The sequence below is a fragment of the Emys orbicularis genome, chromosome 17, assembly GCF_028017835.1.
Source record: "Emys orbicularis isolate rEmyOrb1 chromosome 17, rEmyOrb1.hap1, whole genome shotgun sequence".
In the NCBI taxonomy this organism is placed as follows: Eukaryota; Metazoa; Chordata; order Testudines; family Emydidae; genus Emys; species Emys orbicularis.
In genome coordinates this window covers 3,809,097-3,825,224 of record NC_088699.1, presented here as the reverse complement: position 1 = coordinate 3,825,224, position 16,128 = coordinate 3,809,097, and the positions used below count along the sequence as shown (strand labels likewise).

Here is a 16,128-nt window from a genome sequence, read left to right as displayed (position 1 = left end):
TCTACCTCATTGTTTTGGAATGTCTTATAAACATTGCTCTTAGAACTGATGGAAGGGCTGTGGATTTGGGTGTCCTCGCCTTTACAAAAATCTCTTATTTACATAAGTAGGGTCAGTGATGCTGGCATTATTGGTGGTGGTAGACATATGTTAAGCCCATGTTGTCTCATTCTGTGAGAACATTTGTCATCGTCTTTTAATAGCCCTTGGTGGGTATGTGTGATAGATCCTGCTGTGTTGCACTAATACATTTCAGCTAAACTTTCATCTAGACTTTTAGAATGCTAATATACTATCCACCACTGTCATTAGCTGATTATCTGTTTGCTTCATGTCAGTATCAGGTCAATAATCTGCAATCTCAGATTATTAAAGATATTACATAATGTTTGTGTTATAAATCCAGTAATTTAAATTAATTTTTCCAGCCATTTCAAAGTAGTTCTAAATGGTCGTAAGTAAATACATATGTGGCATCAAAATTCATATGATACGTTCACCAAAATGTGTGTTCAACCAGGGAAATAAACACAGCAGCTTTTTTTTTTTTTTTAAGCATTTTAAAGACCTCCGAGACCAGGAAAACCTTCAAAGGTCAATCTAGTGTCTGAAAGAGTATTTTTAAGGGAAAGGAAAGCTAACAGACAGATTGTGTCTGAGGTTGTGCTTATGGACCAACATTAAAGATGAACCTCTACACATAGTTTTACTTTACTGAGCAACCTATGGTGCATATTCACAGCACTAAAACCCAAAGGTGAAGTCAAAGCAGATAAAGTTGCAGATTAATGAGAGAAGACTCTTCAAATACTCATACACATTAGTACATGTGTAGAGCTTATCAGTAATATAAAACAAACTTAAATGTTGTGTTTTAATTGCAGCAACTGCTCAGCCAGGAACTGAAATATTTAATTTGCCAGCAGTCACTACCTCAGGTAAATCTTTCTGAAACAGTTCTTGTAACAGAATTTGCTGATTGTAATACTTTTTAATAGGTGTATTGAGAAACTCTGAAATAAGAAGGGGGGGGGCGAATGCAGAAATAAGCCAGTAGAGCCCTAAATGTGGAAATTCCTGTTTCAATACACTAGGGAAAAGCAAAATGAATATAAAAGGGAATTTGAATGTATGTCTAAAGTGCAATTTAAGGCAGAAATTTAATTTGTACTAGAGTTTGGCTTGTAATTTTCTTGCACTGATGTCATAATCATGCAAATATCTTTTCCTTAGCATCTCATTTAATCAAAATTGTGAACACTTGCAACAAAGTTCTCTACTAAAACAGTTCATAGCTAAATTTATTTTCTGAATTTTCATAAACTTTTTATTTAAATAGAAGGAAGAAACTGAGCTATTAAAGTATTTGCTGTATTTACATTAAGTTCTCTGGGTAGCTTCACATCAAGTAAGAAATTGTCCTAAAGTACTCCTCGTTTATTAGTAACTATTAAACACTTCTCTAGTCTCCTGCCTAATCACTGTGTAGTTCATAACTTGTCACTTGTAGAGGCAATTGGAGGTAGTAATCCAAGCTGTGCCACAAACTCCCTCTCTGACTTTGGGCAAGTCATGTTACCACTCTACCTCTGTTTCCCCATCTTTAAAATATTGATTTCCCTTGATGAGGGGGGAGAGGTTGTGAAGATCGATATTCGCCCAGTGTTCTGTATTTAACTTGTAAAATAATTGTCACAACATAGAATTTTTATGTTTCATCATGAGAGAAATCCTGTTTTCTGGGTGGTCTCCTTTTATGACCAACATATTTTAATAATTGTCGGTTTTGATTAATATTCTGTCAAAATTGGCATCCTTAACTGCCTTGGCTCTTAGTTTTTAATACACATGTAAGTATCTTATCCTCATGCAAACAAGAGTCTGACATAATTGACATGGCTCTTTAATGTTTGCTGCTGGCATGTCTAAATTGTAGCCATTGTGAGCTGCTTGGTGCATGAAGCTTTGCATAAACTGCTCATCTTTGTTTTTTGTTTTGTTTTTTTCTTCCTCCTCTGTCCCTTTAAAATTTTCTCCCTTGTCTCTGTTATAATTCTTTTGAGGTGTATTTTGTCCTCCCCTCCCATCCTTCCCCTCACAATTTCTTCTTCTCCCAGGTGCAGTCAGTTCTAGGGGTCATTCCTTTGCAGATCCTGCCAGTAATCTGGGTCTGGAAGACATTATTAGGAAGGCACTGATGGGCAGCTTTGATGACAAAGGGGAGGATCATGGAGTTGTAATGTCCCAGCCTATGGGGATAGCACCTGGTAGTTCCAACCCTGCAGTCTCAGCTAATAGCGAGGCCCGTAGAGAGGAAGCTAATCCATCACCCAATTCAGGTGAGAAATCATCTTGCAGCTCCTCAGAATTGCAAGGCCTTGAGTCGGGTAGTAATTGTGGGGTGTAATTGAAGTAGTTAAGAGAGCCTGAAATCATGAAAACTGAGAAATCCATGCTCCCTGACAGTGCTATAGAGGCGACATGTTCACCCCTTGGGTTGGGGACAGGTGCCTCATTCTTCAGCAATGTCCCCTCCAGTTCAAAGAAGCAGTGCTGGTACTCCAGAGTCTTAGCCAATGTTTCTTTTCTGAAAACATGGGGGCTAGGATAGGCAAGGATGGAATGAGGGGGAGGGGGGGTGCTCCTGCATAGTGTTGTGGTATAGAAAGATGCCTACCTGGAACAGCACCTCTAAAGAGTGTACACAAACCTTTGCAAAATGGCTGACTAATGCATGGTACCTGTAGCTAGCATTAGGTGAAAGTAACCTGTCTCTTCAAAGGGAAGGAAATGCGTTACATGGCCCTCTCCACTGAAGAATTAACCCTTTGATGATAGGAGTGGGGATTTCTAGAGCCCTGCACGGATACAAAATTTATATCCCCAGATATAAATCGGTATCCACAGAGCTGCAGGTCTATCAGAAACTGTAACGGCGAAAGCAGCAGCATGTCGGGCCACTGCTCCCAGGAGCCAGCGCCCTGTGCTGGCAGCTCCTCCGGCGTGGCTGTACCGTCCCCAACCCCACCCGCTGAGAAGAGCACCAGGCTCACCGGCAGCTGTCCCTGGTTGCGCTAGTGCGTGCAAGCGGCTCACACACTCCCAGACAGGAGTCCCTTCCATGCAGCAGTCTGCATAACCTGTCTGGGAGGATGCGAGCCACTTGCACACACTAGCGTGACCAGGGACAGCTGCCTGTGAGCCTGGTGCTCACCTCAGTGGGCAGGGCTGGGGGCAATACAGCCACATCGAAGGACCTGCCGGCACGGGGCGCTGGCTTCTGGGAGCAGCGGCCTGATATACTGCTGCTTTTGTTGCTGCGGTTCCCGGTAGAGACCTGCAGCTCTGCGGATACCTTTTTATATCCACGGACATAAATTTTGTATCTGCACAGGGCTCTGGGGATTTCTCAGCAATGGTGCATGAACAGCAAACAGAAGCTATAGGCTGCTACCACCAGAGGGTTAAAGGTAACTCTCCAAGAGAAAAAATCCAGATTTGATTTGCTGAAAGGAATCTCTTTATACAATTTAGCTTGCTATATGACAGTTTGGTTATAAATTTATTATTGAGTCTAAATTCTATTTTTTTTAAATAATCTTTTTACTGTGACTTCCATTTTCAGGAGGGGGAGTTGGCAAGCAGAAGTTAATTGGCAAGTCTAATAGTAGGAAGTCTAAATCTCCTATTCCTGGGCAGGGATACTTAGGAACTGAGAGACCTTCCTCTGTCTCATCTGTACATTCAGAAGGAGATTACCACAGGCAGACTCCAGTGTGGGCCTGGGAAGACCGGCCTTCTTCAACAGGTGAGAAATGTTGCCAGAAATACTACTAAAAAATAACAGAACTAGAATTGGAATCCTGTGGTAAGGTTAGATGTGGAAAGACCCATTTTAAGTGTCTGGGCCAAATCATCACCGTATCCAGATCCATTAAACAGGGATCTTTTTGAATCAGATATGTGCAGAGTAGCAAACCATCTCTTTACAAGGGAAGACAATGTTCTACCAGGCATTTTAACACCAAAGTAGGTCATTCACACCACAAGTGGTTTAATTAGTCCTCTCAAAAATTGTAATATTCTTTATCAGCAGCTGAGTTGCCTGAGATGAGTGAAATTATTTTTTAACTTAGGAAGTAATTTTTTTCTGTTTTCAATCTGATCCTTGCAACCAACTCTTCACTGTACAGTGAGAGGCACCAGTGGAAAACTGTTTTTGGGAAATTTTTGATCCACAGAGCTTGAAGGATCACTGTAATCCCTGAAACTGAAACCCAGTGTATTATAAAACCAATATTATGAGGTTCATATGCCAAAGAAATGTGGTGAATGACTTGTTGTTGTTTTTTCCTGCAATGTTTTGAGTTAAAGCTGCACACGTAAACTAAGATGATGGTAATCAAGAGTTGGCCTCCCTGTAAACAAATTGCATGTGATCCTGGCTGTTATAAACTAATGGGAATTTTAAGGAGTAAATTTAACTTTCCCTTTCTCAGGGGTCTGGTGTTAAAATTATTAGGTTCTGGAATCTTGGTGGAAAATGCCAGTGTTGATCTCGGATCTGTCAGATGTGTCTATTCATGTAGTGAAAACAAAGTTAAGTCTTGAAGATCTGGTTGGAGTGATGCCTGACTTATTTGAGTTAAACTTTTTTGACTTAGGATCAACTCAGTTTCCTTACAACCCCTTGACAATGCGGATGCTCAGCAGTACACCACCAACGTCCATTGCATGTGCCCCGCCATCCATGAGCCAAGCAGCCACTCACCAACAGAACAGGATATGGGAGCGAGAGCCTGCACCACTGCTTTCAGCACAATATGAGACTCTGTCTGACAGTGATGACTGAACTATGCAGAGTTTTTTTAATTTGTGGGTCGAAAAAACTCTATTTTTGACTTATGCCCAAAGGGACTTCCCAAGAGAGCAAGGGCCACACACGAAGAAATGATGGGGAGCTATTTGGAGAGTAAATCGAAAAGATTCCGTCTGCACAAACCACGTGTAGGAGGATCGTGATCGAGGAGGGTTGACGTACTAAAGATAAATATGTAAAGACTTTTTAAAAAGTGGACTATTCCTGTTCTACATCTATTTGTAAAGAAAACCATAATGTCTTTAAATCATTCTTCTGTAAATAGAGAGTACTTTTTGCAGTGTTTTTTCCCTTGCTATAGTCTCTGGTGTACTTATGTTCAAATCATTGCATAAACCTTGGGGGTCATTTTGTAATTTTTTTAAAGCATTTTCTCAAGTGTAGAGTACTCTCCCAACCGACATAGCATCATTGCCCATTAATGCAATGCCACCTCTTACTGGTGGTGTGCTTCAATTTAATTTTTTCCCTAGACACAGTGGTGTTCAGGCTCTTGTGAAAATGTTGATTTTTAAGACTGACCCCTTAACAAATTCTGTACATTAACATAGTCAGGTCTGCTGGGGTAAGATGATATATTTCTTTGATTTTTAAATTTCTGCCACATTGTAAATTTTCAGTGTGGTTAGTTTTATTTAGCAACACTGCAGAAATATTATTGCATGGGTATGTTATGGTTCAGTTTAAAAAGAAAAAACAATAACAAAAAAACCCAACCAAGCAGCTTCTGGAGTCATACCTCACTGTTATGCACACTGGTAATTTAACTGTGCCCCAAAAGACTATTTTAATGTTTTCTGTTTCTGCATTGTATGCAGCTGAAAAAGGCTACTATTTTAAACAAATTTTACTACCATATATATCCATATAAATCACAGCAGATTGCTTAAGTGAACAAAGGCTCTGGGTGGGTTGTTGGGTCCATCAAGAAAAATATATCCACTGCTCTAGTTTAAAAAATAATAATAAATAAAGCTACTTCTGAGCTTTGTAATCAAGGAACATGAGAGTCAACTTTCTAGGCTCTGACAGCCAGTTTGAAAAAGATACTGTGATTATTGCTCGCTTGATTCTAATTTTTAAATGTCTTTTAACATGCATTTTAAAACCTAGTCCAGTAAGAGAAATGATTTGCATGGAAACCTAATTTTTTATATTGAACCAACCCCTAAACTTTACTTGATAGAGACTCTCTAAAAAAATTGTTTATGGTACTAGAAGAGGATCTTTTTAATCAGTCATCTGTCAGTGCCTGCTGGAATTAGAGGCCTCTACTGTAGTAATATATTTGTAGTACATGTATACATGCATCTGATTAGTGCGGCCACCGTGTCAGTTGGAATCTGTTTGCCACGTTTCACTTTTATATGGTTGCACTGGCCCCAGGACCATGAGTTTAAGTGCTCTGGGGTACAAGGAGACAAGTATTGATATGGGGAGAAAACTATTGAATGGGTGGGTGGCAAAGTCAAATATTAAATGAAACATTTAAGCAGCATGTCCCTTCAGCAATTGGAACCAAGACCACATTCAGCATTTGTCTCAGGAAGAGGTTGTCAAACTTATCACAATCTTTCAGCCTACTGAAGGAGGTTTAATTTTAGACCTGTATTTGCAATTCCTTATGTCTGGAAGGTATAAAAAATTGTGTTAGCTGTAACCTGGAGTTCATAGGTCTGTGATGCCCTTTGCCTTTAGTTAACAAATGGGAAGAGGTACAGAACCCCTTGTGCTGTAAATCTTTTAAAAGTGTGTTGTACTTTATTGAAGAGAGCCCCAGGTTGTCCCAACTGTAGGAAAGAGAAAGCAACAAGAGATTTTAGACTCCTCTCTGCTGGTTTGCAATCTGTCTTGGAAACTTGATGAGCTGTAAGTATTGCAGATTTGCTTTGCTGCTGTCTTTAAATGCTGTATCCTGCAGAGTTAAAATCAGCTGGATGTGTTAAAATCTTGAGTCCTCCTGAAAATGTGAAAACCCTGAAGCATGTCAGGTGTAAAGTGAACAACTCTGTTTGGAGTCCCTATCCCCCTGATTTTAACTTTCCTTTATTTTCTTAACTCATCTTCAAGGACATTGCTATAAGTTGGCCTCCCCATATTGTGAATTTAAATTTGGGAAAGACAGTGAAAAATGGAGTGCCATTCCAAAGTTGTTCTTTTCTCCTTTCCTCAGTGTAACAAAAACCTCAGTGTGTTTCAAATAGAGGCTTGTACCTGCAAAGCCTGTGGTTAATTGTACTGTATGAACATTATCTGTTCTTTAGCCTAATTTACATAAAGGAGGGAAATCTGTGTGATCTCTTTACTGCTGCTGCAAGGTATCCGAACTAACTAAGGGTAGTTAAGCAGCCCCTCGTTTGAGGAATAACCCTCAGAGGCATAGGATAAAAGTGGCATTTGCACATCTAATTTTGTTTTTCTTACTGTGAAGCAATTTTTTTAGGGTTGTTCCCCAAGTTTTAATTTTTGATAACACCCAGAGCCTAAGCATTATTTAAAAAAAAAAAGTCCAGTAGCCTTTGACTAAGGAATTACACCTGGCCTGTTTCAAACAGGAAGGTGTCTGTAAATCATTGTTTACAAAAGTAGTTTACTACAAATTCATAACTGTTGATTTCTGATCAGCGCTTTCACAATGTTTTCATCTTGGTATGTTTAGTGATTCTGATATGAAAACATTTAAGACTTGAAAAAACCCCTGCGTCATGCTAAAATTCAGGTTTTTTCCCCACAAAATGTCTTCAGTAGACAATGACTTCCGGATTCAGACCAATCAATAAAGGGGATCAGTTCTCCATTTCCTTTTGCTCTGTGTCCCTTTTGTTTCACAGCATCAAGCTGTGTTGATGAGAATGACAGACACACCACTTGACAGAAATAGCTGAAGCAACCCCCTAGGGCACTGAAATTCAAGTAGTCTCAGATTACAACACTAGAATAGACCATTGGAGTTCTAGGAAGTAGAAGTCCATCTAGCCAGATGCATGTTTTTGGCAACGGCATGCTTGTACTACAGTGAATGTGGTATAAAATGCATAGGGTATTTAGTCCTTCATTCTCTGTGAGCACACCTGAGCCTGTAATTGTTGAGTTTGCTCTTCCCTTAGCAATTCATGGTGGAGATAAACCTAAGCTTGGAAATCAGGCCCCTAGCCCTCCTATTCACTAAACTGCCCTAGGAGTTCATGCAGGCCTGCTAGAAGGCCAAGCTATGCAATTTAGAGAGGACCAAACCTGAATGCATTGAAGATTAACTGATCTGCTGCGCAACAACACTAGTGTAAGTAATCTGAACAGTAACAATGTTCAGGTGTGCTCTTGAATATGATAGTAAACAAACCTCTTACCCACTCTGCTTATTGAAAACCCCAAAGCTAGCTCCACTTGTCTGACACTACTTTAAGTAATTCTGCCCACTTAACTATCCTTGGGATTGTTATAACAATCTTCATTTTATCCTTCCCTCTTGGGTAGGCTTGCTATGAACTGTTCAAAGGCCACATCTGCATATCAGTTCGAAGTACAGTGCTCCAGCTCGGGGAGGCACTCCTGTCATTGTTTTTGAGCAGAACAACTTCCTCTTGCAGCAGGAAGCTTCAGGTGTTTAGCAACAGCCAATAATGATTGAGTTTTGTAACCTTTACACTGTGGAAGGAAAATCTTGAACAAGCAGTTAATTGGGTCTGGCTCAGTAAGTGCACTCTGGGAACAGGTGGTGAAACTGAAGTGGATTAATATATATCTGATTTCTGAACAAACAAATGACCTGTCTTGGGAACACAGAACAATCTTCCCCTCACAACAGGTGAATTTGTGGATACTGTGGTCTAGAGGAGACATATCTGCTCTCCAAGACAGATAGCACCTTTCAAAAATGGAAACACATCTGCCAAGGCAGCTCTCTCTAAAGGCTCAGTGGCAGTAGTGTAAGTGCCTCGCACTCCAGGGAAGGGCTATCATTTCCGTTTTATAGAGGAGAACTGAACCAGATTAAGTTATGACATTCCTGAACATGATTCACAGTACCTACCAGCCAACTGTGAATGGGTCCTATTGGCCTTACCATGTATGCAGACAAGAGAAAGGGCTAAAACAGAGAAGCCTAGTGAACAATGTGATGGTGGTATGGTGCATGTTTGTTCCCCAATTTTCTGGTTTAGTTTTTTTTTAACCCTTTAAGTGGGGCTAGGGGGGGGAGAGAATGTTTAGAGTAAAGACTACAGGAAAGCCACTGCATACTTCCCTGCATCAGGCCCTGCTTGAATTGGTTCCTGCAGCTGGTTCCGTTTACCTGGACCTCCCTGCAGTTTTTCCTGAAGGTCACATAGCTAGGAGAAGGGGGGATGCCATATGGGTTCCAGAACCCCCCCAGTGGGGAAGGGGTCCCCTCTGCACAGTTCTGATGCGGGGGGAGAAGTGGCCTCATTTGGGGGCCCTGTTTTATCCCATCTGCAGCAGTACCTGTTTGACTTAGAGTCCCAGGGTTTGTACCCTACCCACTTGATAATCTTTTTATAGCATCGCCTCTCCCAGCAGTCTAGCTGAAATGCCTTAAATGCATTTTTCCCTGCAGTTGGAAGGGAAAAAAAAAGGAAGCAGGCTTGGCCTGTATTAAATGGTTCTATCCCTTCTCAGTTAAAAGCTAAATGAAACTGCTTTTTACTACCGCCCTCCTTCCTTCTATGTAAATAGCTCTGCATTGCTGTGCTGGGCACTAGTGGTGGTCTAGTAGGGTAAAGGGAAAGTGAGAAAGCACTAATGCTACTTTTACTGTTTTTGTTGAGGCATTCAGCAGGCGCTCTCATGACTGTTGTAATTTTTAAAAGGCACATCATTCTGAGCACTGGTCAACACTCCCAGTGAATCCACTTCCCATAGTCGTGAGAGACCTCAGATTAAAGCAGAGCACATTTAAACTTGGTAATTCAAGTACAATTCAGTGTTTAGTCCATGAACAGAGTGCACTGGTGATGAGCCTTCAGTCCCCAGCAATTCAAATCAAAGCTTTATTTTGAGTTTGTCAAGACCAGTACCTCCTTCCTTGTACTTACTCAGTACTGAACCTGGAGTTAGCTACTTTAGCTCCCACTAAAAATGGCAACAGAGGTCCCAGCCTTCCTGTGCTTTGTATAATCCACCACCTTGCCTTCAGCACTTTATTCAGTCCAAGATACTTCAAGCCTCCCTCATTTGTGCATCACATGTTCAGTTTGAGTGCTTTCTCCTCCTGGCCAGCTCTGCTAGTTCCTCCTGTATGTGCTGCATGGATGCTGTGTCTCCTTTCAGCTCTGCCTGTTTCAGGGCTTTTCTGTACACCTCTTTTGCTTGCAGAAAGTCTTCTGCATTCAAGAGAGGAAGAAAGCAAAGTGAATGTTACACCCACCCCTGCCCCCATCCTAAGCTGAGTGATTACACTTAAAGTACTGCTTGGAATGGTCAGGAACAAACCAGGGAGGACTGGGGTTTAGTTCATGGTTGAAAGGGAATTGTTCTCCATCTAGAAAATAAAAGCCAGCTCTGTCCCATTCCCTTCCCTCATCGTTCTTTTTGTACAGGACCAGCACCTCAACGAGCCTGTCTCAGGCAGGATCTGAGGATGGAGGAGGTGGGGAGAGTCCCTGCCAGCCTAGAAGCCCACGATTCACTCTTCATTGGCAGCAGCATTGCCTCCTGCACTGCAGCAGTAAGAAAGACAAGCTTTACCAAGGGCTGTTCATGCTTTGCTAGTCAGAGCTACTCCCCTTGTGTGCAGAGTAGGGCAGCAGCCAGGTCTGGGCTCCAGAATTTAAGGGTTAGATATGAATCTTGCTCTATGGTTGCAGAGTCTTCAGCCCGTGGAACCAACTGTATGAGGGATGGAACACTAGCTGCAGCCAGCCCAACACAGCTACCCCAGCTTGAGATCTCAGGGATGGGATATGACTGCTGCAGTGTTCTTGGGCAATTACCACTACAGCCAATGCCCAACAGAGAGTGGGGTAGGTGGGGATAATGAGGCAGTTAGTGGCCGTCAAGGAGTGGTGGGTAAGAATTCAAATCCTCAATTTAAAATCACCTGCCTCCAAGGCACCAACTCCCCCACACACCCCACTGCAAAGCAATCAGTACAGGCGTCTTCACTTGACAAGTTACAATTTGAAAGCAGCATAAAATGTTGCTTAAGACAAGCCAGGGCTATTATACTGAGTGGGAAGGAGAGCAGTGCTACAGAGCGCTGAAGTCCCTGTCCCATGTTCATTGCCACAGCCCAGGCCTTGCTCCCTCTCTCTCTCCTCCCCCCCACCCCCTTACTGCAATCAGGAGAGTTATAAGCAAAGAAATCACCTTTCCTGCTTGAGCAGGGTGTCAATATTTACCTTTGTGCATCAGAATTCCTGCAAGGTTATTCAGCACCATGTGCTCCTCAGGGTGCTCAGTCTGCTTTGCCAATTCAGATGCCCTCTTCACATGTGTATATGCCTCATCATAGAGTCCCTGGGCATCCAGCACAGTTGCCAAGTCATTCATCAGTACCACAGTCTGCACCAGGACAGGGAGAGGAAGTCTTAGAGCTGGGGGACGAGGAGGAGTTTTGCTTTTAGAACTTAACCAATCTCAATGCAGATACGGGGTCCTGTCTTGACCTACAGCTATGGAAGGCTGAATATCCAGCTTAGCCGGCCCTAGCACACCAGTGCCCAAGCAGCACAAAGAAGGAGGGCTCATAACATCGCCCCATAGATGAACGGGTCAGTGCAATAGGTTTCAGTGCTGGCAGACCAGGACAGATCTAGCTCAGTCCTCCCCTGCCTGGGCACTGGCACATGTTTACTCTTGACCCCCTGCAGGGGCATGAGCTCACAGCTGCTGCTCCAGCACGTGCCATTCTGAGCCTCCAGTGCTTCTTTTGAGTCCAGCCATCAGTCCCTGCTCACCTGGGGATGGGTCTCTCCCTGGACCTCCTTGGAGATCTGCAGTGCCCTCTCATACATTCTTTGGGCCCCAGGCAGCTGTTTGTTGGCCAGGAGGTAGCGACCGTATGAGTCCAGGCACAGACCAAGCAGGAGATACGTGTTGGCTCTTTCCTCTGCTGTGAGCAGGAAAAGAGATGGGTCAAAGCGCTGCCCACTTCTCTCAGGAATGGACACTAGACAGCCCCCGGAGGGGATTTTTACCAACACCTGTCCGAGCATTGTCAAAGGATCAGCACCCTCGCGCTCCTGAGAAGATCTCTGCCCTGCCTCACCTTACTTAATGGCAAATGCAGAGGGTGAGGCAGAGGCAGCAGGTATGGCTGTGACAAATGGCAGGACAGCTGGGCAGTAAGATAGATTAAGGGCTCCATGGGCAGGGAGCCAGTGTGAAGTGTTAGAGCCAGAGCAGACACAGGGAGAATGAAGGAGAAGGTTGGACAGTGGGGGTGGGAGTGCACAGGTGACAGGGTGGTGAAGGAAACAAAGATGTAAGATGGGGCAGGGAAGGACACAGAGCTTGACTGCAGCTCATGAGAGAAGAAGCCAGTGAGGGAATGGGAGGAAGGGGCTGTAAGAGGCAGGAGAGATATCAATGGCAACATGGGAAGGTCCCTAGAGAGGCAGAAAGCTACACTGATGACAGCAAGAGCCCAGGAGCTTCCTACCTGGGAGGACATCCTCAGGCAAGTCCTTGTATTTGGCTATCTTCTCATCCAGGGTCAGGATGCAGAACTCGTAGCCAGCAAGAGCCAGCTTGTGTCTGCACAGCAAAGGGCAAAGGTCAGAGCTCAGCAAAGCCAGGCCATTCATCCCACACCAGCAGCGTTAGCTCACTACCACCACACACTGGGCATTCCTGGGAGACAAGCCACATTACAGTTACCCTGAGGGTCAGTTGCTTCCTGCTGGGACCCGACCCTTCCCTCCCCTCCTGTTGGCCTGGTTCTTGGTCACCTAAGCAAGTTCTGGCAGCTCTAAAGAAGTAGCCTCCCCCTCTTGCCCACGGGACACAGGGGATGGAGTGTGCCCTGCTGCTGCCCCTGGCCTACAGACAGAGCACTCGCCTACCACACTGAGAAGCCAGCCAGTCACCAACTACATTTGTAAACACTGAAATTGAGCCCAAAGGCGTTCAGCTGTTCTGTGGGTTTTCTCTGTAAGATCAATGGGACTTGTCCCTACAGCTGTTTGCAGCTATTTCCATCTAAAGTGGCAGACGACCTAGCTGGAGAGCATGCTACAGATCAGCTGGGCCTTGCCCTGCTGCTGGGACACAGGTGGCCTACAGGTGCCACGTATGTGACACACACACAGGAAGCTCATGAAAGTCACTGACTGAGGTCTCCATGTGGCGAATACCCTGTAGAATGGGGAAGCCCCCACCCCCGAGCTAGTAGAACGCCCCCACCCCTCAACATAGGACCTTTTCTCCTCCCCAGATCAGAAGTAAGAGCTTCCCCTGCCCCAAAATCACCACTGGTATCCTGGAGCTAACAATCATCTGCACTCCAGCCTCACCCCGGTACTCACTGGTTCTGAGCAGCATAGATACTGGCCAGCTTGAGAGACATTTCAATGATGGCATTGTCATCCTGTCGGGAGGGAGAGGAAGTCAAAGGCACATTAGAGGGGGCAGCCACGATCACTCCTCTCTTTGATCCTTACAGCAGAACCACTGCTTCCTCAAAGACCACACACAGGCCAAGATAATGCCCTATACATGGTGTAAATGAACAGCTACCACCAGGAGATGCTGCTTGAATGGCAGGGAAGCTCACTGCCACTCCACTACCAGCAGCTCCCCGTAGGAGGCGCTGTAGGGAATGGTGCAAGGCCACATCTTCCCCAAGCAAGAGGTAGTGTAAGGAATGCTACAGCAGCTGTGGGGACCTCACGCCCAGCAGGAAGCCTGTGCAGAGAAGCCCTTACCTGCTTCATGTCCCCAGCCAGCAAGAAGCTCATTGCTGCTTTGAAGAGCTTCTCTGCCTGAAACAAAAGTGAAAGTATATTAAAGAGCCAGCACCCAGGTTTAGCTGGTGCTAGGTAGGGCATCTATGCCTGAAACTGGCCTTAGCAGAATTGTTTAGCATAACCCAGCTGTGAGCCATAATACTTAACATTGTAGGCAGCCCTCTGAAGATCTCAGACACAGTACAGGGCTCTTCACAGACTCAAGTGATAGGACTTTACTCACGCTGTCCAGCTGACCCCTCAGGAACGCAAGGTTTGCCATCTAGAAGAGAAGGAGAAAGCGGTCAGGGATGCCGAAGCTTCACCACGTGAGGCTATTGCTGACCTTGGGCTAGCTTTGCACAAAAAGGTTTCCCCCTCTTTTTACCTGCAACTTCCACCCAGCAAAAACATGTTACCAGCTGCTGAAATTACTGCCCAGTGGAGGGCAAGGGAAGTAACAGGAATATAAAAACAAGACTGCAAGGGAGTCCAGGCCCCTGCTACCCCAACCAGCCATGTCATACAATCCCAGTCATAAATGTATCAAGCTCAGAGGTTTGAGCCCATGCTTGGGACAGAGAGACCGAGACCACATCCAGGGCAGCTGTGAGGACCCCTGTCTCACACATAGCTTTCCTGGGAGTATTACCAGGTCATAGGTATAGATGATGGCTTTCTTGTTGTCCGACTGATGGGAGAGTCTGACGGCTTGGTGCAGAATCCGCTCTGCTTCCTCAAGCTCCCCCTTCATGATGCTGAGCTGGAAGCGGAGAGAAGGGAAAACCTACGATGATTAGAGATCCCAGCACGTGGGAATGCTGATCCCAGTGTACCGGCAGGCCAAGCAAGGGTGTCACTGTGCAGGTGAACACATCTGTGCCAAGGCTGCTCACAGGAGCAGAGACAGAACAGCATAAACTGCCAGATGCTGCTCTGATCAATGTCATGGGAAGAGCAGTTCATCTCTGCCCTCCTTATGGACTCCTCAGGGCTAGCTGATACTTGGACTCCCTCCCCCCATCCATGCCTCCAAGTGTCTGGACTGGCTCATCAATAGGATGCATGGCTGAGGGTGCTGAGTTCATCTCACAAAAGGCCTCCCGGTAGGCTCTCGCAGTGGAAGTGCCCAGCAATTCCTCACCAAACCAGCATGCTTATTTCACTGAAGTTAGTGTATTTAGTAAGAAAGCTACGTGGGTAAAAAGTTGGGGGTCCTGGTCTGTGACTAGAGCTCTTGGGGCTGTGCAAATGCAACTAATAGTAATCTAGGGCCTTGTGAGCTTACCTTGGCTTTCTTCAAAAGGAATATAATGGTGTCTTCAGTCCCAGCACTGTCCCCTTCCTTTGTCTCCTCCCCTTCCTCAGCATTTTTAGAGAACAAGGAGAAAGCTGGGAAGAGAAACATTTGACTGGATGAACTTGGATCTCGGCTGTGGTGACAGCTGAGAGGGTTTTGTCCTTCTCTGCCAGGGGAAGCATGGACTTGGGAATCCCTTCAAACAGCAGGTTCGGCTTCACTGCTTGGAGTCACCCACCCAGTGCCACTTCCACCCCACTGTTACTTGTAACAGCCCCCCCATTTCCACTGCACTCACATGCAAGGATGTATCCCATACCCCACAGTGCCCTGGCCCCATCACCTTCACCCCTGAACCTTCCATCTCACGCCTGCCCCCTTCCTGCTCCCAGCCCAAGTTCCATATCAGCTCCCCTCCCATTCTGCCCTCCCCTCCTGTACCTACAGGCCAGGCACCACCTCTCCCCACCCTGACTCCCAATAATCTCCTCACTTACCAGTCTCCTCCAGCAGCCACCTCTGTCTGCCAAGTCCCCCAAGACCCCCACCTACCACTCCCAGTAGGTCCCGCATACCAGCCCCTATCAATAGCCCCCCACTGCCAGGCCCCCACCTACCAGCCCCCCAATAGTCCCCAATAGCTCCTGTGCCATCCAGGGCCCCAGTAACCTCTCAGCCCCCAGCAACCCCCAATAACAGACCCCCTCAGCCCCCAACCCTCCCAGCAACTCCCAATAACTGACCCCTGACCCCCAGCGACCCCCAATCACCGACTCCCGTTGCTCTCACCCGCCAGGGCGGCCAGGACGCCCCCGGGGCTGGGCCCGCCCCGCCCCCGCAGGCACCCCGCTCCCCAGGCGGCCCCGCGCCTGCCCTGGGCCTTGTCCCACCGGGCCGGCAGGCGCGCCCCGGAGCAGCGTCTCCCCGCGGCCGCCAGCAGCCCCGGCCCCCTGCGCAGCGCCGCCAACATGCCCGGCGCTCGGTCACGTGACGGGGGAAGCGCGACTAAAGCCGAAGCGGTGGGCTCTGGTCATGTGACCTGCCCG

The 16,128-nt window shown here is 45.8% G+C and overlaps 2 protein-coding genes across 2 annotated transcripts in view; one reads left to right on the top strand and one right to left on the bottom strand.

Moving 5' to 3' along the window:
• NCOR1 (nuclear receptor corepressor 1) overlaps positions 1-5,163 on the top strand; it is a 104,474-nt gene extending 99,311 nt beyond the window's left edge. Inside the window, exons 45-48 of the mRNA XM_065418425.1 lie at positions 885-938; positions 2,118-2,339; positions 3,626-3,808; positions 4,665-5,163. Coding sequence (XP_065274497.1) covers positions 885-938; positions 2,118-2,339; positions 3,626-3,808; positions 4,665-4,852 — 647 coding nt within the window. The 3' untranslated portion in view covers positions 4,853-5,163. The remainder of the gene's footprint in view (positions 1-884; positions 939-2,117; positions 2,340-3,625; positions 3,809-4,664) is intronic.
• Positions 5,164-9,710: 4,547 nt separating this feature from the next.
• On the bottom strand, positions 9,711-16,116 carry TTC19 (tetratricopeptide repeat domain 19). The gene is given in 11 exon segments (XM_065418273.1): positions 9,711-10,218; positions 11,236-11,398; positions 11,794-11,948; positions 12,498-12,592; positions 13,363-13,424; positions 13,762-13,818; positions 14,027-14,065; positions 14,435-14,545; positions 15,071-15,174; positions 15,872-16,076; positions 16,078-16,116. Coding segments are annotated over 11 exon segments (1,164 nt in total). The 3' UTR covers positions 9,711-10,084.
• Between the last annotated feature and the right edge of the window lie 12 nt (positions 16,117-16,128).